Source organism: Furipterus horrens, unplaced genomic scaffold (genome assembly GCF_987537825.1).
Source record: "Furipterus horrens unplaced genomic scaffold, mFurHor1.1.pri manual_scaffold_4, whole genome shotgun sequence".
Classification (NCBI taxonomy): domain Eukaryota; kingdom Metazoa; phylum Chordata; class Mammalia; order Chiroptera; family Furipteridae; genus Furipterus; species Furipterus horrens.
In genome coordinates, this window is record NW_028327174.1 from 199,705,546 (window position 1) to 199,730,850 (window position 25,305).

General features: G+C 59.8%; 1 protein-coding gene across 1 annotated transcript; it reads left to right on the forward strand.

Moving 5' to 3' along the window:
* Positions 1-110: 110 nt before the first annotated feature.
* Positions 111-24,935, forward strand: PTPA (protein phosphatase 2 phosphatase activator). Its single transcript, XM_090274868.1, has 10 exons — positions 111-414; positions 2,687-2,784; positions 4,967-5,053; positions 9,521-9,646; positions 11,045-11,162; positions 12,971-13,070; positions 14,004-14,128; positions 15,069-15,169; positions 19,584-19,691; positions 23,430-24,935. Exons 1-10 carry the CDS (start codon positions 384-386, stop codon positions 23,505-23,507), a joined length of 972 nt encoding a protein of 323 aa, XP_090130994.1. The 5' UTR covers positions 111-383; the 3' UTR covers positions 23,508-24,935.
* Positions 24,936-25,305: the final 370 nt, after the last annotated feature.

Genomic DNA, 25,305 nt, shown 5'->3' on the forward strand with positions numbered 1-25,305 from the left:
CAAAAGCATGGCTGCCGCAGCGGCCCTCGCTCGCCCCGCAAAAGCATGGCGGCCGCGCCCGAGCGCCTGGCGGGCCGCAGTTCGGGCGGGTGGCGAGCGGGCCGTTGGTGCGCATGCGCCGGGGGACCCGCACCAACATGGTCGCTGCCTCCCAGTGAGCGCTGCCGCAGCGAGGTGGCCGTTGCCGGGCATGCTCCCTGAGTGCCCCGCACAGACATGGCGGCCGTGTCTAGTGGGGTGACTTTAATTTTCGCTTTTCGGTTATAGCCGGCCGGCGCTCATTTCTCTTCAGAAAGCTCTGAGCGCGGGGAAGGGAAGGGTGGGTGCGGGAGTGAAAGGTGAGGGGCCTGCGGGGATCGGCACCGGCTCCTGGCGGGAGGAAGATGGCTGAGGGCGAGCGGCACCCGCCGCCAGGTAGGGCGCGCCGGCCCGGCGGGGCCGGGGTGGGGGGCGCGGGGGCGGTGCCAGCAGTGGGGGCGGGGAAGGGGAGGTTCGGGCGATGGAGGAACTCCAGGGCTGAGCTGATGGGCCCTGAGGAGGAACTAGCGTTGAGGGGCCCTGGGGGGACGGCAAGATCCGGGGGCTGGTGGGTGGGGCGCAACCCCCGGTCTTGGGAGCCCGGGCTGCCCGGGGGTCCGGTGGGCAGCGCCTCGGCCAGACGGGGAGGCCTGTCCCACGTCGGGGCTGCGCGCGCTGAAGGCCGCCCTTGATCTGGCGAGGAAGGTGCCGAGGACGGGGACCGCCTTCTTCCTTAGACCCCGCTCGGAGGCTGGGGGTGCGCCGCGGGGCCCGGCCCGCCCGACCCCGTCCCGAGCGGCCGCCGCGCCCAGCCCGCCCCCCACACACCCCCGCCCTTCCGGGGAGGCCGGCCTCGGCAGTTTCGGTGGTTGAGAATTAATTGGGGGAAACTGCCCTGGGTCGTCTAAACCCCTAATTTAAAGAGGCCGGTTGTGCGAGGAGGTGAGAGCGTCTCTCTCCGGCATCACCCTCCGCGGCTTCGATTTCCACGGCGGCCTGTTTTCAGCTCATCAGATGCCAGGGGTGGCCGTGCGGGGAAGGGGTCTCAGAGACCTGCCGCCTGCGGGGCGGGGGGGCCGCCGCCACCCCTCGCCTGCCTGGAGCGCAGAAAACTTCAGCGATGGTGTCGGGAGCAGACAGGCTGGCAAAACAGCCGGCGCTTTGAAAGCATTTGCGTGGGGGAGGGGCTGGGGGAGGGGGCGAAGGGGACAGCCGTAACGGCATCAATAATAAAACACTGAAGAAAGAAGAAAAAGAAAACATCGGATAGGCCTTCTACCCTGTCTCACATTTGGGGATCCCTGGGCAGTCGAAACGGGACGCTTATTTCACTGAATACAAAACTTCCCTGAGCGTCCCCTTAGCGCTGCGGTGACGGCGTCAGGAGAGAGGGGGCCACCGGGCTTCTCGGGGAGCTGCGTCCCTGCTGATGGGTGGGGCGGGGGGTGCGCAGGGCCCGGCGAGAGCCGCCGGGAAGGGAGTCCGGCTGAGGGGAGCGATGGCCGGGAAGACCCAGCTGCCCTGGGGTTGGGGGGTGGGGGTGTCCTTCTTTGAAGTCTGAAGGAGGCCGCTTGGGGGCCAGCGGAGGGCACCACTCAGCCCCGACAGGGTAGGGGGGAAAGCTCTGGACTCCGGCTCTGCCTGGCAAGTCACGGCCTCCGGGAGCCTGTTCTCATTGCTTCAAAGCGGGCCACTGCCCCTTCTCCCCGGGGCCGGCGTGGGTGGGTCGTGGGGGGACGTGGCCGGTCAGGCAGCGCGGGCCACTGTCATCCCTTTTGAAGACGTACAGGTTGAACACGGGGTGGGGGGGGGCTGGTTCCAGATGGAAGGTGATACATTAGCCTCCCTGAGGCTTTTTAGGAGCCTGTCTAACACTCTGGACATTTCCGTCTCAGACTGAGAGGTTTTCGGGGACCCAGCTGTCCTGTGGTCCCGTTGTCAGGGGCAGCCTCTGGTGCTGGAGAGCCCGTGGGTCTGACTGCGTGTGTCGCAGCCCTGAGTTTATTTAGGCTTTTATGCTCCGGAGACCTGTGTGCTTCATCAGAGGTTTGTTGTAATTGCCACCTATAGGGCAACCTTTACCCTGGGGGCTTTCCTCTGTGACACAGTGTCAGGAGGGCTGGCCCCTTGCAGGGAACAGGTCTCTCAGGCTTACAAAAGGGCTCGGAGGTTCAAAGAACGTTTGCAAGATGATTATTTGCAACAGGGAACACATTTTCCTGTAAAAACAATGCGGTTAGTCACCAGCCTGACCTGCAACCTTTTAATTTAGCATCTGACTTAAAGTAGCAATTTACTGATAGTAGCAGTCTCAATTTTGGGTTCCGGGCACAGGGCTTGCAGAGCAGATGGGAGGAGGGAGAGTGTCTGGTCTCTTTCTTGGGCCCTGGTTTGAATTCTGAATTAGGCAGCGGTTTGCTGTGCTCTTATTTCAGACTCCGTCCTTCTCCTTAGGCCTCCAGGTGTGGTCCGTCCCCCTCGATCTTCCTTCCCTGGCAGGGAGAGGAAAGGCAGGAGGCCAGCGCGTTCGGCCTAACGAGCCAATCCACTGTCCTGGGAGGATGGGTCTGGTTTACACAAGGGCTTGGGTGCTGGGGTCTTCGTTTAAAAGTGTGTTGCAAGGGCGGAATTCTATTTATCTGTTTGCTTCTTCCTTTTCTTTGCCAAGATTCCTCAGAGGACACCCCTCCAGCCACCCAGAACTTTATCATTCCAAAAAAGGAGATCCACACAGTGCCAGACATGGGCAAATGGAAGCGTTCTCAGGTACCAGTGGCGTCTCCACGGTAGACTCAGACCTGGGAGGAGACACTTGGGTTTTTTCAAAGACAGTGGTTCTCTAGTCGTGACGGGCTGTGAGCTCCTGACCCTTCTTGCCCTTGGAGCTCTTAGAAGCTAGGGAGAGAGGCGACAGAGGACATGACTGTCCTTCCCTGTCAGGGGCAGCGCTCAGGGCGCCGGGGCCAGGGTGGCCCTGCAGACCTCTGCTCTTGGTTCTCATACAGCCTTGCCCTCTGAGTGTTGCGTTGGCTGAACACGATTGCCCTGAATGACGGAATGCGTCACTGTGATTCTGGGTTACAAGGAACAGCACACTGGGGAGCCAGTGTGTCAAAGGGAGAAGAGGTTATCATGTGGAAACCTAGGTTAGAGAAGCGGCTGAGCCCCCAAAACCGTGGGGACTGGGACCCAGAGCGCTGAGGCAGACCAGCTTCCTGTGCTGCTCGGGCCGCGTGGCGGGCAGGAGGTAGCAGCTTGTCCCTCCCAGGCTGTGGTCAGGCTGCAGAAAGACTGCGGCCAAGAAGAAGAAAGCCAATTTCAAGTTCCAGGGAAGCTCTTGGGTCCAGCTGCAGCCAGGTGCCTACACCTGGTCCGGCCAGCTGGGGTGGGGAGTGTCCCTTGTAGAGAAGGGCAGGCTCGGGGGTCCTGGCAAGCGTGTCCGGTTTTCTACGATGAACCTGCTGTGCCTACGTCAGTCTAGGCCACAGGTCGGCAGATGATTGCCTGCCAGCCCGATGGGGCTCTCCCTGGTTTTGTAAATTCAGCGTTACTGGAACACGGCCACGCTCCTTCGCTTACCTGTTGTCCGTGGCTGCTTTCACACTACAAGGGCCGCCTGTGTGGTCCGTGGGGCCTAAAATACTTCCGTCTGGCCGTTGCAGCCAAAGTCTGCCAGTCCTGCTCTAGGCACCCACACTGCAGGGGCAGTGTCGGTCCCTTTCTCTTCTGATGTGCGTGTTGAACGATACCTGCTAGAAGCCTCTGACTCACTCTGAGACTCATCAGTGAAGTGCAAGGACCTGTTGTGGCCAGACAGTGGCTCTGTGCTGTGGCCCACAGTGCGTCACTAGGCGGCAGAGTGCAGCAGCCAATAGTGTGGGCTCGGGGCCACAGGGGTCAAGACTGGAAGCCCGGGCGACCGTTTTCTCTTCTTGTGACTTAGGCAAGTTGTCTAACCTGGCCAAGCCTTGGTTTCCTCTTTTACAAAATAGGGTTGTTTGGAGGCCTAAGTGATTTAAAGCCCCAGAAGCACCTGGCCCAGTGCTGGGCAGATAGTGAGCTTACTGAGCATTAGCTGTGTTTTTAACTGCTGTGATGATGATGATGATGATGGCGGCATCAATAGAGACTTTGCATACAGTCGTGTTCATAAGAATGTCCTGAGTTTTAGTCACCAAGAGACCCGGGCCATGTGGGAGCAGGGACTTGGGAGGGTGACACTGCCCCTTGCTGCTTCTCCTGTCTGCATCCCAGTATACTTGCAGGGGTGACTGTGGACAGTGGCCATAGTCAGGATGAGGGCTCAGACTTGCCCTGGGCTGGGAGAGTTGCTGTGGGTGACCCGCCGGGCCTGCTGTGTGACCCCTCATCCCCACCTGGCCGTGGGCAGAAAACAGTTTCTCCTGGGAGCAGGGTATCTGCTCCACAGGCAGGCAGCCTGGCCTGTGTGGTGGGGAAACATTTGGGAGAGGACCAGGGGAGGGACCCCTGGCGGACTCCCTGGACTCCTGGTGGTGCAGTACAATAGTCGAATACTCTGCTTTGGAGTGTGGCCGCCTGGGTCCTGCTCCCCATCTAACGAGATCTTGGTCTCAGGAGACTTTGGGCAAGTTACCGCTGCTGAAGCCTTGGTTTCCTCATCTGCAGAATGGGGTCAGTGGTAGTGTCTGGCTCGCGGGTGGTTGTGTAAAGAGATTGCTGGTAGCAACAGTGAGCACACAGCAGCCCTGGCTGGAGTTCCAGGTGTCATTGGCTCGCTGTTGTGTTGGGTGGAGGCTTGGGGTGGGCTCCTGGGCGTTATCTTTCTGCTGCTCCTGCTACTTGGGTGGGAGTCGGGGCAGCTTGGAGCAATCTGATAACTGGGTGGAGCTGGGGGCTGGCTGGGGTGAAAAGAGTGGGTGTCTGATGGCCATTTCCCCATCCCACTTCTCTCCCCCCCATTTGGTAGGCATACGCTGACTACATTGGATTCATCCTTACCCTCAACGAAGGTGTGAAGGGGAAGAAGCTGACCTTCGAGTACAGAGTCTCTGAGGTAGGCATGGCAGGGAGCCTGTCCAAAAATAGCTCCAGAGTCATGTGTGCTCATTGCCACCACAGGGCCACTGCAGAAAATAAGATCACCCAAACACATGTGACATTTTGGTGTCTGTATTTCTAATCTTTTTTTTTTAATTTATGAATAGAAAATTGTGATCAAGGTAAATATTCCATTTTATAGCATGCATTTTTTTAAAGGTTTTATTTTTTATTTATTTTTAGAGAGAGGGGAAGGGAGGGAAAAAGAGAGGGAGACATTGATGTGCAAGAGAAACATCAATCAGTTGCCTCTCGCACGCCCCCAGCTAGGGGCCTGGCCCACAACCCAGGCGTGTGTCCTGACTGGGAATTGAACCAGCAGCCTTCTGATTCACAGGCCGGCACTCAATCCACTGAACCACACCAGCCAGGGCATATCGCATGCGTTTCTGCTGAACAGTGTCTTTATTTAAGTTTTTAAATCAAAAGAGATTGCAAAAGAAGTAAATGTGCTCACTGAAGAGATGACTGATGGGAACATGTATAACATTAGCACAGAAGTTGGCCTCTCGCTCTGTTCCCCCTCATCCCTACTGTGAACGGTTTGGGGCGTGCCCCCGAGACCTGCCCTGCCCACCCCTCCTCTCCTGCCAGGTACTGACCACCTCGGGGAGCCAGCCTCGTTTGTGTACACACCCCCTAACTAGGCTTGTAGTTTGTTGCCCTAAACATTGCTGCTCTGAACACCCTTTCACCTACACCTGTGGGCGTTCTTGCCTAAGGATTCATTCCTAGAAGCAGAGATTCTGCGCTGAAGGCACACTGCCAGGTGGGTGCTCTTTGGCTCTGTTCCAGAGACAGGCGAGCGCTGTGGGGAAGGCGTGGTCTCGCAAACTGCTCTTCGGGGTGCCATCTTCCAGGGCCGGGTCCCAGGCCTCCAGGGGCCTTTTGGATTCCGTCCCAGTTGGCCTAGAACCACCTTGAGCCTCTTATCTGAGACACCAGGGCCTGAGAGCCTCTCTCCGTGCCTCCCCCCCGCCTCCCCCATCCTCCAGCCGTGGCCTTGGCCTGCTGGGTCAGGCCTGGCCCTGCCCTGGCCCAGCCTCTCTCCTGTCCTGAGGCTCATGTTGTCCCATTAGCCTTCACATTCCTGAGCCCTCACTGATTGGTGTGTGGCCAGGGTCCTCTTCTGCCACTTGTGGGGAGCCAGGCCTGTGCAGGGGATGGCCAGTCTTCTCTTGGGAGCTGGCCCACCAGTGACTTCCTGAGTTCCTCTCAGGCCCACCCAGTGCTCTGGGACTCGGCTGCGGGCGCAGACGGTGGCAGAGAGGGCTCCTCCTTGAGCCCGTGGCAGGGGCTGCTCGGCTGTGCTCCGTGGGCTGGGGAGCGTGGTGGGGAAGGCTGACGAAAGGGGAGTGTTGTAATTACCCAGCAGATTCTGAGCTGCCAGATCCCGCGCAGGCCCCTTGGTTGCGCCTGCGGATTTGATGGTAGCCGTGCACACCAGCCGGGCGCTGTCACAGCGCAGGCGCTCTTCTGGTGGCGGGTTGCAGCATGGTTACGGGGGTTCCGGAGTCAGGCTGACCAGCTTTTGATAACCTCTCACTTCAGAGCTGAGTGGCCTTGACCCAGTGACCCTCTATGTCCTCATCTGCAGAGTGGGAAGAGCCACAGACCTACTCATGGCCCCTGGGGAGGACTCGCTAGGTCCCACGTGCAGGGTGTTTCTGCACAGTGCCTGGCACGTACTGGGTGACATCCCATCATTGTCAGCCACTGTTAACATCAGCTGTTTTGCAGTTCTGATTTCCAGTGGTGTTGTTGCTTCAGCTGAGGCTCTTCCTGAGCTCGGGTTTATCCCAGCACTGGGGCAATGGCTGCCCCCACTCAGGGGGCACAGATGACTAGTTTAGTCTCCAGAGGTCTCTCAGTTTCTGCCCACAGCTGGCAGGGGCAGCAGGAGGCCCGGCTCACAGCATGTGGCTTCTGCCCTTGGGGGAGCTGTCTTCGGCTTGGTGCAGCTTGGGTCTCCTACTGCCTCTCGTTGCTGCCCTCTACTGCAGGGATGGCAGCGGCAGCCACGGGGCCTTGGGTGGCAGCTTCTGGCAGCAAGGGGAGCAAGCCGGGGTGCTGTGGTGAGCTTGTCAGGGCCCGTGTTTAGAAGACTGGCCTTCATGTTGAGATTATGTCTGTCCTTCTCTTTGGGGGTTAGAGTTTTTAATTTTTGCAGAATAAAGGCGATAGTAGATAGGAAGCTTATTTTGTTGTTGTTCTGTTTGAGTTTTTAAATGAAGGCAAAATAAAAAGTTGGTAAGTGAAATTTCCTCCAAAATGTTACTTGCCTATGAAATCCAAAAAGGAAGCGCTGGGCTGGGGAGGAGTGTAGGTCAAGTATTCCTTGTGCTTTCAGGTTCTAGCCCACAGTTCCCTCTCCTCTACCTCCTCTCCCCTAACTAGCCAAGACAATAGAGGCAGCCCCTCACCCCCCATTTAAAAATCCCTCTGCAGAAAGAGGAGCTCGGAGCCCTTTAATTATTCAGTGGCCCCGCTCAGCTAGCAGCGGGCGCCTGGCTGCTGCAGGCCTGGAGCGTCTCCTCGGTCCCCCCCGCACGGCCCCAAGGACTGAAGTCTCTGGATGGCCCTTGCCGGTGCTTCCTGGGGCCGGGGCTATGCACCCCCCTCCTAGGTCCCAGCTGCTGTGTGGCGGTAGCTTTGCTCTGCCCTGAGCAGTGTTCCTGGGCGTCTGGCTCTTCGCAGAGGTTCTGGCAGCGCTTTCTGTCCCGTTTTAGCGAGGCGGGTTTATGTCGCCCTGACACTCTGCTTCAGCCCAACACAAAGGAGCTTTCTGCTTTACAGGTACCTTTTCCCCTCCTCCCAGGCCCCAAGCGTAGGGAACGGGAGGCGAGGGCCATTGTCATGTTGCACTGGGACAAGAGGCACCTCTTACAGGACAACAGCGTGCCCCGTGCCTCCTGAAGCTCTGCAGCAGGGGCGCCGGCTAACACGCATGCCTAGCGCAAGTCCGCCCCGCCGCGCCCCCCCACGTACGTGCAGAGCTCGTGGGTCACAGCTGTGCGTGACAGACCACCCTGCTGTGCCCTCTTTGTCACAGCTTTTCCTACGGCCCCACCCTGTTAGTTCCTGCCAGTGCCTGGGGCTCCTGGAGGCATCTCCTTATACCAGCTGTGCCCAGGAGTCACAGGCCCGACCCGCCTCTTGGCAGGGCCCCGCCGCCTCCCAGGGCCACCTGACTGTGAACGCCCTGTGCACCTGGGGCTCCCTGAGCCTTCCCGTGTCCCTCGGGGGCCCCTCTCGCTAAGCCGCAACTGGAAGGAGCGCTTTGCTCACCGCCCTCACACGCCTGTGGCTTGGGGAGGCAGCCGCACCTGGTGTCCTCATTGAGTAACACTTTGTGTGCTACTGTTGCCCTGGCCTGTGACCCCCGTTCCGCGCAGTCCCCGCCTCCTGTGGGAAAGGTCGGGATCGCGAACACCAGCGGCCCCACATAGCATCCCCTCGTCCGTGCCCGCGTCCCAGCATTGCCACGGAGCGTGAGCTGCCAGGGTGCTTTTCACGGTGCGGTTTGTGGGGGTGAACTGGGAATCACCCAAACCTGTCATAGTAAGGGACTCGGTAAATTTGTAGTCCGCTGACACGGGGACGTCTCAGTCACTTACCAGACGCTATTGCAAAATTACGTTTACACGTTGTCGTGGGATGAGGTTCGTGAGGAAGCAGCAGGCTACAAAGCAGCGGGTGTCCTTTGGCCCGTGCTTAGGGTCTGCCTGTGCCTAACCATGCACGCTACCCTGCACCGGCTGCTGCCCTGGGCACCCTGCGTGGGCTGTTCCTTGGTCCTCACGGCGGCCTGAGAGGCACTTCCTACCACGCCCATTCGGAGGGGAAGAAATAGCACAGAGTCCAAGTCACTGGCTCAAGCTCTTACAGCCACTAAATGGTGTTTTAGCTGGGATTTGAGTCCAGGTCCAGCTGCCTTCACCGTTGGCACCATGATACACAAAGAAACCACTAGAAAACGATGAAATTAAAGAGGATGTCAAGGTGTCAGTAGCGCTTCTTTCCGGGCGGCAGGATCACTGGTCTTTCTGTTTTCCTCCTGGCACGTTTCCATTCTCTGGGGTTCGGGGGCATCGAGTACCGACAGACCCACTGGTGCCGGTGCAGACGGCCAGGGCTGCGGTCCCTGCGGGTCGGGCAGCCCCCCCGGACAGGCTGGGGGCCCTGCTGCTGAAGCCGCGCTGGGCCCTTCGGCCTGGCGCTGGGCCCTCTCTGCAAAGCTCACTATGCTCCCCGGGCCTTTTTCATATTCAGGAGGGTTGGGAAGAAAGGGGACAGCAAGGAGTGTGCCTGTGAGCCCCGTGCCTTGGGGTCATTGTTCAGCAACACTTGGGACTTCCCTCTGTGGCTCTGGTTTGGGGCCACTGGTCACTGTGGCTTGGCCGCCTCTATTTTGCCTCCGCAGGCCATTGAGAAACTGGTCGCTCTTCTCAACACGCTGGACAGGTGGATTGATGAGACTCCTCCAGTGGACCAGCCCTCTCGATTTGGGAACAAAGCCTACAGGACCTGGTACGCCAAACTCGACCAGGTGAGGCTGCCACAGACAGGCCTGGGGGCTGGGCGGCGGGGGGCTTTCAGGCACATCAGAATCACTGGGGGTTTGTTAAAATGGCAATTCCGCTTACCAAAAGTACAAATACGTTTAGCCATCTTCTGGGAATCCCAATGTGGACGCACAGTCCTGCACACAGGGCTGTTTCGTAGGTCATTGTTTGTATTAGCAGCTGATGGGAACATCCTGGGTGTCCATCTTCAGGGGCCAGTTAAATAAACTGATGCAGTACGTCTGCCCGTGGGGCACGGTGCCGCTGTAAGGAGGACTCAGGGCTCCGACTGGGGAACTCGGGAGGGGCTCGGTGACTTACTGTCAGGTTAAGGAGCAGCCAGGCCTGGGGTGCACATTGCAACCCCTTCCTAGAAAAGCAGAGTCTGTAGGTCCAGAGTGGGGTCTGGGCATCCAGATTTTGCCCAGGTCACCAGGAAACTCTCATGCCACATGTCCATAGACTGAACTTAGAGGAACTTGGGTCCTCGCTTCTCTGGCCTCGTGTTTTCACAGGGAGCAGAGGGAGTGCCAGGGACCCAGCAAAATGCTTTCCTTTCCTAAGAGTGGCCTGGGCTGCCTCTGGGCTCTAAGATGGCACATGGGCGTGGGTTGTTTTTTTAAGGTTTTTACTGAGTAATCACTTAAGGCTGACAAATTGTGGTACAGCTTCATGTGTTTTCACCCTTGTACCCACCACCCATATTAAGCTGTGGAACATTCCAGCACTTAAGCAGGACCCTCGCGCCCCCTCCTAGTTGATATCTCCCCAGCTCTTTTGATTTCTGTCCCAGAGATAGATTTTCCTCTTTTTTTGAACTTCATATAAACATCTGGCTTCTTTTACTCAATGTTATGTCTGTGCGATTCAGCCACATTGTCGTGCATAGCAGTGGGTTTTTTGTTGCTGCGTAATATTCCACTGAATGAACAGAGCACAGTCTCCTGCTGGTGGGCGTTTCAGCTGTGGGCTGTTTCCGTGTTTTGGCTGCTGTAAACACCGCTGCCATGAACATCCTTGGCATGCGTCTTTCGGTGGACATATGGCAAAGACTCTTGCGGGTAGTGGGAAGAAAGATGGCACCTATGGGCGTGTTGATGAGTCACCAGATGGGAGAGTTGAGTGGCTTCTTTTCAGATCCCTGCTGTCTTGCCCCCAGGACCTTGTCACCTGGAGGAAGGCAAATGAAGGGCCACCCAGGGTAGTCTTTGCTGTGTAAGAATAAGTGCCCTCCCTTCTCTCCCTTCGGTGGCCGGTCAGAGCAGGGAGCCAGGCCGCCTGGCATAGCAGCCTGGGTCCCAGCCAGATGCTGCCCCTGGGCACTTGCCCACCAGGATGCTGCATAATCTTCTGCCCCCACTTTGTGTCTCTTGTGTTATCAGGAAGCAGAAAACTTGGTGGCCACAGTGGTCCCCACCCATCTGGCAGCTGCTGTGCCCGAGGTGGCTGTTTACCTAAAGGAGTCAGTGGGGAACTCCACGCGCATCGACTATGGCACAGGTACCTGCCATTCCCGGCACTTGCTTGGCATCACTGCGGTCTGTTCCTGGGCTGCTTCCGCTTGCTTCCAGGTTGTCTCTGGGGTACCCTGAGCAAGCAGCCTGCCAGGGCCAGCTGGGGAGCAGCGCTGCTGAGTGCAAGGAGCCTGCCCCTGCGGCTCTGGCTTCGTCCACCAGGGGGCGCTGGTGCCACGTGCCTGCTGCCCTGTGAGCAGAGCCGATTCCCGTTCTTTCTGCAGATGGTCTCGGAGCTCATCGTCATCACCAAAATGATTTTCTGAGCACTTACTATATCTCAAGGCAGCGGCTCACAGAAGCCTTGAGAAATGAAGAGCTTGGTCGCCTCTGGCAGCATTAGGACCACCCTCTCCTTATGCCCCTTGCTCTTAGCCACGTTCCCTGCGTTCCTGCGCTCAGGAAAGGGAGCGTTCGGGCACCGTGACAAGGAGTGTCCCCCGGGTCAGGGGGCGGCCGAAGAGGACCCTTGTGTCCGTAGGCCCAGCTCTCTGCTTCCTTCCGCCCCGACGCAGGCAAATGCAACAGCTGCCCGCTGTCGGGCCCTCCGCTTGCCTGGGCTTCAGGGTCCTCAAGAGGAGCCCAGGCTGCAGAGGCAGGCCTGGAGAAGGGCCCCCGGGACCTGGGTCCTGGGAAAGCTTTGTGGGGGCTCCCCCTGTTGCTAGGGAATGGGTTTATCAAGTGTTGTGATACTTTCATGGATGCAGCTCTGGCTAAGAGGAGGGTGGTCAGGTTGGTGGGGTAGGTTCTGCTTCCACTCCCAGGTGCTCTCGGTGCATGTACCAGAGTGAAGGCAAGTCCCCCCTGAGTGAGGACGGCCTGGGTCCGGGCTCGTCGCAGTCAGATGCCGTGCGGGTGAGAGGAACAGTTCACAAGCTTTCCGGGCCCAGGGAGGGACTTTCCTTCTGCAGAAATAGGACAGGAAGTCACTGGAACACTCTCCACCTCCCTCCCACTGTGTGTTCTGTGACACCAAACCATGGAGTCAGTCCAAAGTCCAGTCAGGGTTTTCTGTAGTGCTGACCGTTCCTATTTGACGTGGCTGGGAAAGGGGGAAGGGTGCCTTTTGACTCTGTAATGTGACCATGCTCAGAATGCCACCAACGAGAAGCCCTCCGTGGCTCCCCATCGCTCTGCGGATGAAGTCTGAGCTGTGAAGGCCTGTGTGAGGCCAGCCTCATCTTGTTCTCTGCTGCGGCCGTACTGGCCTCAGGGCTCTTCCGACATCGGTTTTTTTCCTGCAGCACATGCTGTTTCCTCTGGCTAGAATGCTCTTTTTACTCTCCTCACCCCTGTGTCTTGCCAATTCTTATTCAGATTTCAGATTCAATATAATCTTCTCAGGGAAACCTTCTTGAGCTCTTATATCGGGGTCCCCTGGTGACATCTGCGGTTATCATCCTGTCCTCCTTCAGAGGAGAATCATAGAAGTGATTATTTGCTGTCCATCATAAACTGTCAGACAAGGTCAAGGACTGTCTGCCTGGTTTCTGGCCTGGACAAGGACTGCCCCCATAGTAGGTGCTCAATAAAAATAGGGTGGCATTGGTGAGTTAAATCTACAAAATAAAACATAAATACCAATTTATGGGCCTGTTGGGAGTAGAATTAAAGTACTAGTGGTTCTTAAAAGGGCCGAGGTCTTTCTGGGTAGGGAAGAGCTGCCATTATCTCCCTGCTGCCCCCCACTCCTCGGAGGGGCAGCTATCGGTGATTTGGACGCTGGTGAGGCCAAGAACAATCCCAGTCCTTATTTTGGAAGATTGTCAACCTCGGCTGTTTTTACTCCCTCAGGACACGAAGCAGCCTTTGCTGCTTTCCTCTGCTGTCTCTGCAAGATTGGGGTGCTCCGGGTGGACGACCAGATAGCTATTGTCTTTAAGGTGTTCAATCGGTGAGTGAGAAGAGGGCAGGAGGGGCGCCTGCCGGCGGGAGGAGGAGCATGGGGGCCTCTTTCCTGTGACCGTCAGACTGGGGACAGGGTGCCAGAGGGTTCCCTTGCCCTGTCCTAATCGAGCTCTGGCTGCGGATGGGCTGTCCAAGAGTCCTTCCAACAGGCTCAAATTCGAGTAATAGCAAGTGAAGGAAGTGCTGTGATGGTGGCCAGTGCTCCCACGGTGTTCGCCCTGTGGGGGCGCGGGCTGAGTGCCTTACCCGCAGCCCCCGTACTAGGCTTGTCCAGTGCCCGCTGTGATGTTCGCGCAACGGCTCAGTGACTTACCAGCGCCTTCCGCAGAACGCATCCCGGTAGTCGCGCACGGCTGTAATTCTCACCGTAACCCCAGAGAGTAGCAACTGTCATTTTTATTTCAGAGATGAGGACACTGAGGCAGAGAAGCGAGGTCTGTTCCCTGAGGTCACACAGCCAGGTGAACCCAGGTAGTCAGGCTCTGACCTGCACCCCTCACCCCCTAAAGCACCTGGAACACAGGTGTGTTTGTCATCAGAGTGTTGACAGTGCGCGTTCGGGGCCCCACGGTGGCTCGGACGCAGCCCCTGAGGGCACCGGCAAACCCAAGTGAGAGAAGCCAAGGCTCCTGCCCAGGGTCTTCACGTTGTCAGGAGTCGATGGCACTAATGCCCTTCCCCAGGAGGTACTTTGTCTCTTTCCTGGTTCAAAGGAAGGCTGAGTGTGGCAGGAAAAAAATACAGCGACATTATTTTGAGAGCATCTGCTGACCACAGTTGTGCATGTAGGTCTTCACTGAAACAGGCCAGTTGCACGCTCAGGTGCTTATTTGCAGCCTCCCTGGGCCCCCCAGTGGCAGAAGCGTGACTGTCCTTTTGCTTTTGCTGCCTCCTTTCTCTTCCCCACCCTCCTGTGCAGGTACCTTGAGGTGATGCGGAAACTTCAGAAAACATACAGGATGGAGCCCGCAGGCAGCCAGGGAGTGTGGGGCCTAGATGACTTCCAGTTCCTGCCCTTCATCTGGGGCAGCTCGCAGCTGATAGGTACTGAAGTGGGGCGTGCGCCTCTCCGCCCCCCGGAGTACGCCCGGTGTCCCTCCCCCGGCCCCCTCCTTCCTTCGCCTCCTGCCCAGACAGGGACAGCTCCTAAAGCAGGCATCAGGCTGGCTGTCGACAGAGGCTGCTTGCTGTCGACCCTTCGCCGTGTGCCAGGGGGGCAGGCTCAGGGAGGCGGGCGCAGAGGTCCGCCGAGATCCTGGGGGTGACGAGGACTGGAGCGAGGGCCCTCGCCTGGCTCCTTATGGACTGGCGTGAAATGTGCCCCGGCTCCTGGCCGCAGCTTGTGGGGTCTTATGCTGAAAATCAGGGGCTCTTTGACTCGGTGACCAGTGTCATCTACTGTCATTGTTGAGCCGTGTGCAAGGGGCCCATCAGGGAGCTGCCACCAAGTGCTGGGCAGTGGTCCGTTCTACTGGATCCCCACTTTCCCATGAGCAAGCCAAAGTGGGCGAGGGCACAGCGATAACTCCCACTTCGATGTAGGCTGGACTGACTATAAAGGAATGTTAACCAGTGACCATTGCCGAGTCTGTGCCCAGCACTGCTCCAAGTGCTCCAGGGAGATCATCTCCCTGAAGCTGCACACTGGCCCTGGAAACCACCGACCGACACCTATGCAGCCCCAGGCCGAGTGCCTTTCCGTGCTCGTGACTGCTCGGGGGTTCTCAGCAGCCCTGCAAGGGGGTGCTGTTCTTATCCCCATTGCACAGATGGGGGGACCGGATCACATGGCTAGAGAGGGCAGTCGAAGCTTATTGCCCTAGACCGAACTCACGCACAGGGCTGTTGATTGCTCCCAGGAGGTCCAGGGTTCAGGGCGCACGGGCAGGGCCGTGGCCTGGGGTGGGTGTGGACCAGGTGGGCTGAGGTGCCCCCCACGGTGCGAGCGCCTGGTTCTGAACCCCCGGGGCTCTGCCGTTCCCAGATCACCCGCACCTGGAGCCCAGGCACTTTGTGGACGAGAAGGCCGTGAATGAGAACCACGAGGACTACATGTTCCTGGAGTGCATCCTGTTTATCACCGAGGTGAGGGCAAAGGGCTTGGGGGACCCGCAGCGGCCTCCAGGCTGGGCGGGACTGGAGCTGAGGGCTTTGGACAGCAGAGCAGAGCCGCTGCCCCAAGAGGGCAGGGCTGGTCCCAGCAGGTGGGTTATTGAAACGGAAGGCCCACCAGCCCTCTCTGAAAGGTTAAGTCGACTTCGGACCGTCCAGGGTCTCCTCCCCTAAGTCAGAAGTCTGGGGTTTCTGCTGACTCAGTCCCCAGTGGACTTGGTGACGGACGCAGCGGGTCTGAAGGGTGGGTAGGCACCAGTGCCTTGTAGGTGGGGCCCACGGGCCTGTGCAGGATGCAACCATTGGCAGGACAGATATCTCTGAAGGGACACGTTTGTGTCAGGGCCTGAGGACGCGGGCTGGGTGAAGTGCCGTAGGTGAAAACAAGCAGGCCTGGCCCCCGGCCCACCCGGCATGGGTCGTTTCACCGGGCCTCCCGCACTGCAGCCTTGGACCCCTTCCTCAAGGTCATCGGGGGAGCTTGCGAAAATGCACATTCCTGGGCCCCACCCCAGCTTTTGAATCAGAATCTTGGGGCAGGAGAGCCAGAAACTTGTATTTAAACACACTTTTTAGGTGACTGCACCTGGAAGTCAGGGACCTTTCTGCCAGGAGGCAGCCTTTCATTCTTCCTGCCTAGTACCCGTCCCCCCCCAAACTCCCAAAGGGTGCCCTGGCTCTGTCTGGAGAGGGTCCCGGCTTTCTTTCCTGATGCCCGCATGCATGTCTGCTGGCCCCAGTGTTGCCCCCAGCACAGCCGCAGACCCCTGCCTGTGGGGGCTGCTGGCGTGGCTGCCCATTCTGAGCCCCCTGAAGACGGCTGTAGCTCCAGGCTCCTCCTGGTCAGCATTCGGCTCAGGCTTCTGCCAAACTCCAGAGGCCAGAGGGGAATGACATGTTTTTTCCAAGTCAGCAAATGGCCCTGGGACTGATGGCTGGGCGGCCACCGCTTCACTCTCAGAGATCTGCTGCCTTCAGCAGTGCGGCGGCCCAAGGTCGGGAGGACTCGGCGCAGCCTGGCCCGCTGCTCGCTCCGGAGTGGAAACGCACGGTCCGTGGAGCTGCGGGGAACCCCAGGAGGAGCTGCAGGAGCAGGGAGGGGAGAAGGGTGCACACCCAATGCTGAGCTGTGGCTTGGCTCCCTTGGGGTGTAAAAGGCTACATTGTTTTGGCTTCCCTGGTGGTGGGCCAATCCCCTGGGTCCCTGTCGGTAACTAACAAGGAGGAAGGCCATGCCCGGCCTCGGGGAGTACGGGGATTGGCTCCTGGTTAAAAGTCTGGAGGCCAGATTTTTGTTTGTTCGGTTAGTTATGTTGGGGTAAAAACCCAAGAGCTTTCCAGAGTTTCGGGTCCAGCTCCTCCGCCGGAGAATTCCACAATGGCCGCTGGGTGGCGCCAAAGGCACGTTGACGCGGAGAGGGTTTTGGTGACATTTAATGCGGGAGAGGCGTGAACCCGGAGGGGCTAGCCCGGGACTTCTCGGCGTTCCGCCCCCTCCTGCAATGCCTGGTGTCCACTTTGGGGCTAGGTGTCTGGGGACGGCGGTAAACGTTTGTCACTCGGAGGGCTGTGCCTCGGAGCTGAGGCGACTGTAGCGAGGGCCCCTTTTCGCCACCTGGCCTGGCTGCTGATTGCAGCATCTAGGGTACCCCCCAACCCTGTCCCCTTCCACCTCAGACCAGCGCTCTGCAGCCCCCAGCGGGTGAGCGAGGGACCGGGCCTGGCGCACGCCCACGGGCAGGGACCTGGAGGCGGATGCGCGCTCTGTGAGCTTTGGGCTGGAAGGGCCGTGTTCCCTTTCAGACCTGGGATCACTAGGCCGGTGCAGCTGCGTTCAGCCGACTCGGGGAAATGGGGCCAAGCTTCTCCTCCTGGCTGCGCTCTTGCGGGGCTGGGGAGCCGGCCGGGGACCGGCCCTGGCAGCCGCGGGCATCCCACAAGAGGGACCCCACCTGGAAGCGCTGCTGCTGCCTCAGGAAATGCAGCCCTGGCGCCTTTAAGAGCCCAAAGCAGGCAGGAAAAGAATTTCAGTTTCAATCTGGCTTCTAAATTTGGAGTTTGGGGAAGGGAGGGATCAGATTTCAGCTGGAAGGGAAGGAGCTGACAGGAAGGCGCTGTGCAGAGCCTCCCCACCCCCGCCCCATCCCCCCCGGTTACTGACAGAGGCACCATTTACAAAAGGCTGATTCTCCTGGGAGTGGAGAGGCAGGAACGCAGCGTCTGTGAGTAATTTCCTGCTCAATATGGCTGCTCTGACTCACACGATTCCCCTGGGGTCACTGCGGGCCTGCAGCGCGCTCGCGTGTTCTCGCTCCTTCTCTTCTCCCTTTGTGGCTAGAACGAGCTAATTTTTTTTCTTCTCGCGCCCATTCCTTTTCCCCCTCCTCCGTTTTCCTTTACCAGAGTTGCAAAGTCTCCTTTGGAAGGACTTAGGGGGAGCTGGGGACACTGCAGGCCTGGGGCCGGGAGTGGGGCAGCTCCTCTGGAGAAACAGCGTCTCTGGCTTTTTCATGGGGCGTGGGTGCAGGGCCCTGGAGCTCAGGTCTCCTGGTTCTGTCAGCAGTTTAGAGACCTTTTGGGGCGCCTCTCCCAGGCCCTCGGTGGGAGAGGCTGGCCCAGGAGGCAGAGCCTCTGGTTTCCCGCGTCCGCCTGGGTGCCCTGGCCGAGCAGGCCCCTGGAGCGGCTGCAGTGGGGTGCTGCTGCCACCCTGAGCTCAGGGCCTGGAAGCGTGTGAGGCAGGGCTGGAGCCAGATCCTTGGCCCCTAGGCCAGGGAGCCTGGGGAAGGGGCGGGCCACGGGGTGGGGGTGGAGGCTGGAGGTGGGGCCTGCTTGAGCTCCATGAAGGCCAGGCTCCTGCAGGCTGGCCCGCCTGCCTGCCCTCCTGGAGGAGGGAGCCTTAGACAGAGGAGGGGAAGGATTCTGGGTGAAGAGACTGGCTCAGGAGAAGCCCTGTGAGCACCAGGGTGGGTTTTGTCTCTGGTGCCTTGGGCTGTGGCCTCAACTGCTGGAGGAAGGAGCCTGTAGTTCTGAACCTGGGGGTTGAGACAGGCTTGGGGGGGGGACTTGGGCCAGGAGAGGGAGATGACAGGTAAAAGCACAGCTTTGTAAGAGTTGTCCTTACTAAAGACGTGGACAGGCCTGTGGGAGTGGGTCACCTGGCAGAGACCCCAGCTGAAGGGGGTTTGGGGGGGACTGTGGCAGTGATGTGCTCCTGGGCCTTCATTCTTGTGATGCCCAATATGCAGAGAGAGAGAAAGCTTTGGACCCCTCCTTTCTCCCCGGAATAGCTCTCCCTCAGCCCCGCCTCCACACTCTTAGCCTCTTCTGGAACCTTCCACACACTCAGAGTCCAAGTCTGTGCTTCCTTGCCAGCTTAGCTTCTTTGCTTTTCCAACTCTTTCTTTCTTTCTTCTTAAGCCTGGGGCTCAGGGTGCCGAACCCTGTTCCCCCAGCGTCAGTGCTGCTTATCAGCCAGGGAGGGGGCAGCGTGGAGGGGACCGAGCGCTGCTTGTTAAATATGCACGTGCTGGCCTCGTGCTGTCTGAGGGGCGCCTTCAGACCCACGGCCTTCCCTGTCTCGGCGCTGTGGTTTCTGGTGTCGTGGGCACGCCACTGACTGGCTGCAGAGTTTCTTCCTTCCCACAGGCCCAAGTTCTGGCCAGTGAGGGACCAGGAATGGAGCTGTCCCTGCTCCTGCCTGGCCCTTGCTGGTGTGGCTACCCCTTCACACTTCCTGGCCAGCCCAGGGGCTGTCTGAACGGCCCTTCCTCCTGAATCTTCTGCCGCGATGCCTGGGTTTGGTCTCACGGGCCTTGGCCCTCCTCCACACGGACCCCTCCCTCGGCCCTTCCAGCTCTGCCAGTGGCAGGTGCAGACCAAGTGGCCCGTGGCAGAGCCCACCCTGTGTGGGGGGCTGGGCTGGGGGGAGCAGGGCTTCAGGCTGCTGCTGCTTATCAGAGTGGGAGAGGGTCCTCACTGTCAGAGCGCCCTGTGGCTCCTGGGGGTCGGCAGGAGCTGCACTGGGGACTTGGGAAAAGAGTATTTTTCTGAGGCGGCTAGATTTGGTGGGTGGTAGGAAGCAGACCCTCCCTCTTTTGGCTGTGTAAGAAAGCAGGTGACTGGGGGTTATGTTTTCTCAGTGGGTCCTGCAGGCCGAGAGGGACCCTGCCTCTGGTACTCAGGTGTGCCTGTGTGTGCGTGTGTCCCCCACAGGCAGACGCTGCCGCCTGCTCTCCATGCACCTGTGTGTATATGTCTGCATGTGTAGATGCGTGCATGCATCTGTGCGTGCCTGTGTATGTGTGCGTGCATGCCTGACCTTGCCGCAGGGGAGCAGGGCACGGCTCCCAGGTGGCCCGTCTTTCCAGCGGTGGGTTTTCTTTTGCAGATGAAGACGGGCCCCTTTGCAGAGCACTCCAACCAGCTGTGGAACATCAGCGCTGTCCCCACCTGGTCCAAAGTGAACCAGGGTCTCATCCGCATGTATAAGGCCGAGGTGAGTGGGGGCCAGCCGGTGCCGCTGGTCCTGGGCTGCTGTCCGCCTGCCCCCACTCCGCCGTGTCGCTCTGAGCCTTGGGCCGGCCGCTCTGACATGTGAGGCCTTGGAATCTCAATCTGTGGGACGGGCTGTCAGACGGCACTGGGCCGAGGCCCCGCTCTGCACTGTCAGCGAGGCAGGGTCCTGCTGCTGCTGGGGGGTGGGGGTGGGGGTGGGGCGGGGACCATCTCCTTCCCACTCTCAAGTGGCCACATCCTTTGGAGGCATTTTCCAAAGCGGTGCTTCTCAAACTTTGGTGTCTGATCACCGGACAGCTGGGAGGTGGCGTTTTTAATGACCACTGAAGGTGATTCCCCGTCAGAGTTTCTGGAGCTCCCCCTGCTGGGAGGCGGCTGCTGGGCTGCTGAGGGGGTTCCCAGTGCTCTCTCCTTTTCTCCTTGGCACCTTCTGCCAGCCAAGGAGGTAGCTTTTTCTCTTGCAAGTAGGGAGGAGGCATTTTCCCCCCCAGCTCTTCTCACATCTCGGGCAAACTGGTCTGGAACTGCTTGGCCTTGGCCAGGGAAGGGCCTGGGTGTGAAGTCCCCACCTGGAACAGTGGGTCCCCAAAGTGTCCTCAGTTCGTCTCAGACTGGGTCTCCGATATCGTCTGTGGTGTCCATCTCTAGACCCTTGGCCCTCCGTTTCCCTGGGAGTCAAGGGTCCCCAGGTCTACTGCGCTCCACCCAGGGCTCCTCAGTCCCATCAGTGGAGGCGGGGTGGGGGTGGGGGCTGCGGTTGGCTGGGTGCTGTGGGCTGGTCATACAAATGCCTCCAGGTGGCCTAGCTTGCTCTGCATGGCCCTGAAGGGGTTAATCACGCTGGAACTGACCGGGCCTGGCCCTCTCTTTCCCGTCCGCCCCCTCCCCCTCCAGTCCTTTTCCTTTGGACTTCACATCCTGTGTTTAGGTTCCAGCCCACATGCCTCTCTAATCTGAGAGGAGCTCTCGCTCTCTGGCTGCACAGGCTCCTTCCAGGCGGCCACCAGCCCTGTGCTCGGGCTCTTTCCTGCCGGGAGAGCAGCGGGTCACTGCCCTCTGGGTGTCCTGTTGTTCCTGACACCCCGCCCCCCACCAGTCTCACAGTGGGAGCTGATGGGGAACCCTGCCACCCTGTGGAGCCCTCCCCACTGCTGGGGGCTGTGTGCAGTACTTTGGGAGGGGTGAAGGCTCGTTACCTATTCCCCCCAGCTAACCCCCATATCACAGGCGGGACTCTGGCGCCTTTCCTGTTTGGGGGCCTTAAAATACTGTCCTTCCTGCAGTCTTTACTTCGGTAACTAATTTATCTTGACCCGGGCTCCTAAGGGCAGAACAGGAGACCCTGCCATCTTTCTGCACCTGCTCCTGCAGAGGCAGATGAACCCTGGGTTGATTCAAAATGATGGTAGTGTAGTGAGGACAAACAGTCCTGTGACAGTTGTCAGTATTTCTGTGGCTGCTGAACACAAGGAGGACAGGGACCAAAACTGCCTGCGGCTCAGGCCCAGATAGAGGGAGCGTGAGCAGAAAACGGAGCTCCGGGCGCCCACAGGTGCAGTGCAAGCTCGCAGCCTTGCCAGGCCCAGTGTGGGGGCCAGATTTCGTAGGGCAGCCCTGGGACTCAGCGACTGTGTGGGCACTGGGACAGGTGGCCCTTAGTCTTGGGTCCCTGAGAGCCCAAGGGATCACAGGCTCCCTGCCCAGAGGTCCAAGGGAAGGACTTGCTATTCTGGACCAGTTCTCAGTCTGTGGGGCGAAGCCCACTGGTCTGGAAGCCTGGAAGGGGTAGCAAGACCAGTGGGCTGCTGAGGGGGGTTAGTCCCCTGAGCTGTCCCAGGGGCCCTGTGTTAGGCGGCCTCAGGATTGGACTCAGCTGTCCTCTCCTCGAAGCTGCCTGTCCTGGCCGTTCAGAACCGAAGAACCAGATGCTTCCAGGGCCCTGCGGGGGGCAGGGCCTGCCTTTCCTGCGCTGGCTTTCCCTTCAGAGGTGCCTGGTCACCGCCTGGGGAGCCTTTTCTCCCTCCTGAGTCACCAGGCCCAGGAGGGCCTCCAGGCAGGCACCTCCAGCTGGAAAGTCTGTCCGGGGACAGGCTGAGGTGTCGCTCTGCTGGGTACAGAGGTGGGGCCCAGGAGGAAGGCCAGACCAGAGGCTCCCTTTCACTGTCACCCTGGAGCATTGACTTTCTTGGCCCCAAGCAGCCTCTTGCCTTAGCCCAGCCCCGCGCCTTTCCTGGGGCCTGGCCAGGCTCGTTCTGGGTCCCTGAGGGCAGAGTAGACAGACCTCTGCCCTCCCCCACCAAGCCTCTAGCCTTCCCAGCTACAACCATGTTGACCTTTGACCCTTTCTGGAATTCCAGCGCCCTGCCCCCCCCCCCAAACTCCTACCACTTCCTCCATGACATAAGAGCAGTGGCAGCTGCCTTTGCCTCTGGCCTAGATCTGCTGCTGCTCCTCCCCCCAGGGACCACCCCCAGCTGCGGCTCCCCGCTTTCTCTGCCCCAGGCCCTGGAGCCTGGATGTAGCCTGGAGCTCTGCTCCCACACTGAGCTTGATTCCCCGGCCTTCTTCCCCTGCACAGAAAGGTTTCCCTTCTCCTGCCCACCTCCCTGCCTCCCTCAGTCCTCGTGGCCCGGCCCCCACACTGACACGCACGCTGCTGGCCGAGAGCTGCTTCTGCAGCTGCTTATCGCGGCGAGGGGACCTGGGCCGGCGTGGCGTGCCTCTGCCCCTCCTCGTTGGAGGCTGAGACCACAGTCACAGAATGGGCTTCTCACCCCCTCTGAGGCCGTTAGTTTGTTCTGCCCCAGCCGGGAGGTGCTCAGCACATTCTGGTGGTTCCTGTGAGAGGGGCAGATCCTTGGGTGTCCGGGGCTGCTGCCCGTGAGACCTAGCGCGTGACCCGAGCCTGGGGGCTGGGGCCCTCCCCCCCGCCTCCCCCTATTGGCTCTGTTGTTCCCAAGCAGCGCCCCAGCCAGAGGGCAGAGGGGAGCGAGCCTGGGGCCTGTGCTTCTGCGGTGGGTCATTCGATCTCCGGAGCTCCGGGCTGAGGCCCTGGTGGGCTGGGCTTGGGGAGTAGGGCCACCCCCCCGCTCAGTGCTCGCGTTCTCTGCCACACACACAGGGCTGCTGGGAATTGCCCTGGGGGTGGGGGGCTGTCAGCTGGTTCTTATTGTCTCTCTCTGAAGTGCCAAGATGCCTTTTTCAGTTCAAGGAACTGAAAATTGGAGAAAACAGACCTTAGACCCTTCTCAGGCTTGTGTGCCACGGCCCGCACACCTCTTGTCCAGGGCTGGGACTTGGGCTAGGGGGATCTCCACTGATCTAGAAGGTCGTTTTTGCCTCTGGTCACAACTCCCCGTCTGGGCCAAGTGATGTCCCTTGGCTGCCTCTCTTCTTGGCTTCTGCTTTGGGGGCTTGGGCTGCCGTCTCCCCCTCTCCCTCCCTCTCATTCTCATCATTTGGTGGGTCTGCTTGTCACGGAGTGGGGGGGTCTTTGGATGGGAGGGGTGCTCAGGACTAGGTAGGAAGCCTTGCCCTTACCCAAAGACCGGGGGGTCGCTCGCTCTCAGACTGGACCTCTTCCTGGGTCCTGGGACAGCTTTGGAACCGAGCTGGTCCGAGCCCCCCCCCAGCGGTGTGCCAGGGTCCCTCGGGGCCTGAGCCCCCGTGGCAGGGTGCCGTGCAGCGCTCACCTCTGCTCTCCCCTCCTTCCTCACAGTGCCTGGAGAAGTTCCCCGTGATCCAGCACTTCAAGTTCGGGAGCCTGCTGCCCATCCAGCCTGTCTCCCTGTGCTAGGAGCGCTGAGCAGCCCCAGCCGTCCAGGCCGCAGCTCCTGTGCCTGCCCTTCCTGACCCCAGCTGCAGCCCCTCCTGCCCCCCCCTCTGTTCTTGCTGTTTGGTGAGAGGCTGTTTGCTGGGGTGGGTGGTGAATTGGGTCCAGGAAGGCTCGGGACATAAGGCTGAAGGACTCGAGTTGGGAGAAGTGACCAAAGTGTGGCCAGTTTCCTGACTTCTGCCGTGGTGGATGGTCAAGAAGAGAGGGGCTGGGACAGGGTCCCTGGGCCCCTACCCCGCTCCTGGCCTTCCTCTCCTTCCTCTGTCCAGTCCCGTTCTGAGACCCAGGCTGTTCTGCGCCACTGCGGGGAGGGGAGGTATTTTGCTGATTTTGTTGCTTTCTCGGGGTTGGGTCAGCTGACAGACGGGTCAGTTTCCCAAGCCATGTTTGGGGGGGTGTTGGGTGTTCTGAGGGTTGAAGGCTGAGGCTGGCGGCCAGCCTGGGGAGGGGCAGGCAGGGAGACGCGTTCGCTGTCTGTGACCCTGCCCACTCCTTCTCACGGCTGCCCCCAGGCCTTTGAGCACCTGTATCCAGTGCCTCATCAGGCATTTTTGTCCTCTGGCCCTTGGCTTTTCGGGGTTTTGTGCCATGGCCGCACTGTCCTCCCCAAGAGCAGCCTCTGGCAGCTGCCCTTTGGGTAGGTGCTGGACTCCTGGGAGGGCCCCACAGGGCTTGCCCAGGGCTCATCCGATGGGGCCTGCCCTTCCAGAGCTGTCTCTGGACGGCAGAGGGTGGTCGAGGAGACTGCGGAGGGGCTTGGGCCAGTTGTGGTTGGGGACAGCCTGGTTCCTCTCGGTACACTCTTCCGGGCGCTTCTGTCTCCTCCTCACTGCTGCCTCTCCACGGCTCTTAGCCCTGCTTCCCCTGGACGCTGCTGGGTCCGTGGGCTGCACTGGGGCCCAGAAAGCCACTCCCTTGTCCTCCCACCTTCTGAACTCGCCTGTGGCTTCCAGGATGAGATAGTGATGGCCTCCCAGGCCTGGGCAGGCCCACCCAGGGAGGAGGGGGCACTGGTAGCAGCATGTCAGTTCCGGAGTTTTCTTCTAGGGTTGCTCCTGGGCCTGACTCTTGCAGACTCTCCCCTGCCCAAGCCCAGGCCTGCCCTTCTCCACTAGCCCCTCCTTGTGTCTAGGAAAGGGGAGCCCCCGAGAAGCACAAATCAGGGCTTGACCCTTGGATCTGGGCCGATGGCCCGGGCAGAGGCTGGGACAGGAGTCACGAGAGTCACAAAGAATTTTCCGAGGAAAGGCTCCGTCAGTGCCTGCCTCCCTCCCTCCTGGGGTCCAGACCACCGCCTTCCCGGCCCCTCCTTCCCTGCCCCCGCAGGCCCCACTCAGCCCCTTTGCGCCTTCATCGCTCTTTGAATTAAAGCCTCTGTTTTGCACCTGTCACCTGTGTCTTTTCATGCACGTGTTCGTTCCCTTTCCATAGGGCTGTTTGGCCCCTGTCAAGTCCCCTCCCCCCAGGCCATGAGTCTGGGGCTTGGGCTGCGTCCCAGGGTCCAGGGTGGGCCTCTCCTGGGCCATGGGGGGGCCACCCCGCTGCACGTGTCACGGCTGCCCGAGCAGACGTGGGGGCAGAGACCTGAGTTCAAGTCCTGGTTGTCCCCTCCCCCAGCTGTGAGGTCTTTGGTGGGTGACTGAACTCTGCCAGGAATGAATGAAGGATGTGAAGCCCTTAGCCCGGGGCTCACGGTGGCTCTTCGTGGTGAAGCAGCCCCCTCGGAGTCCTGGGGCAGCTCCACACTGGCCTGGGACAG

Bases quoted from the DNA above. Each gene is read 5' to 3' on its own strand.
- PTPA (XM_090274868.1), top strand. From the start codon at position 384: ATGGCTGAGGGCGAGCGGCACCCGCCGCCAG. The intron at 15,170-19,583 runs GTGAGGGCAAAG...TTTCTTTTGCAG, and splicing joins GCATCCTGTTTATCACCGAG to ATGAAGACGGGCCCCTTTGC. The intron at 19,692-23,429 runs GTGAGTGGGGGC...CCTTCCTCACAG, and splicing joins TCCGCATGTATAAGGCCGAG to TGCCTGGAGAAGTTCCCCGT.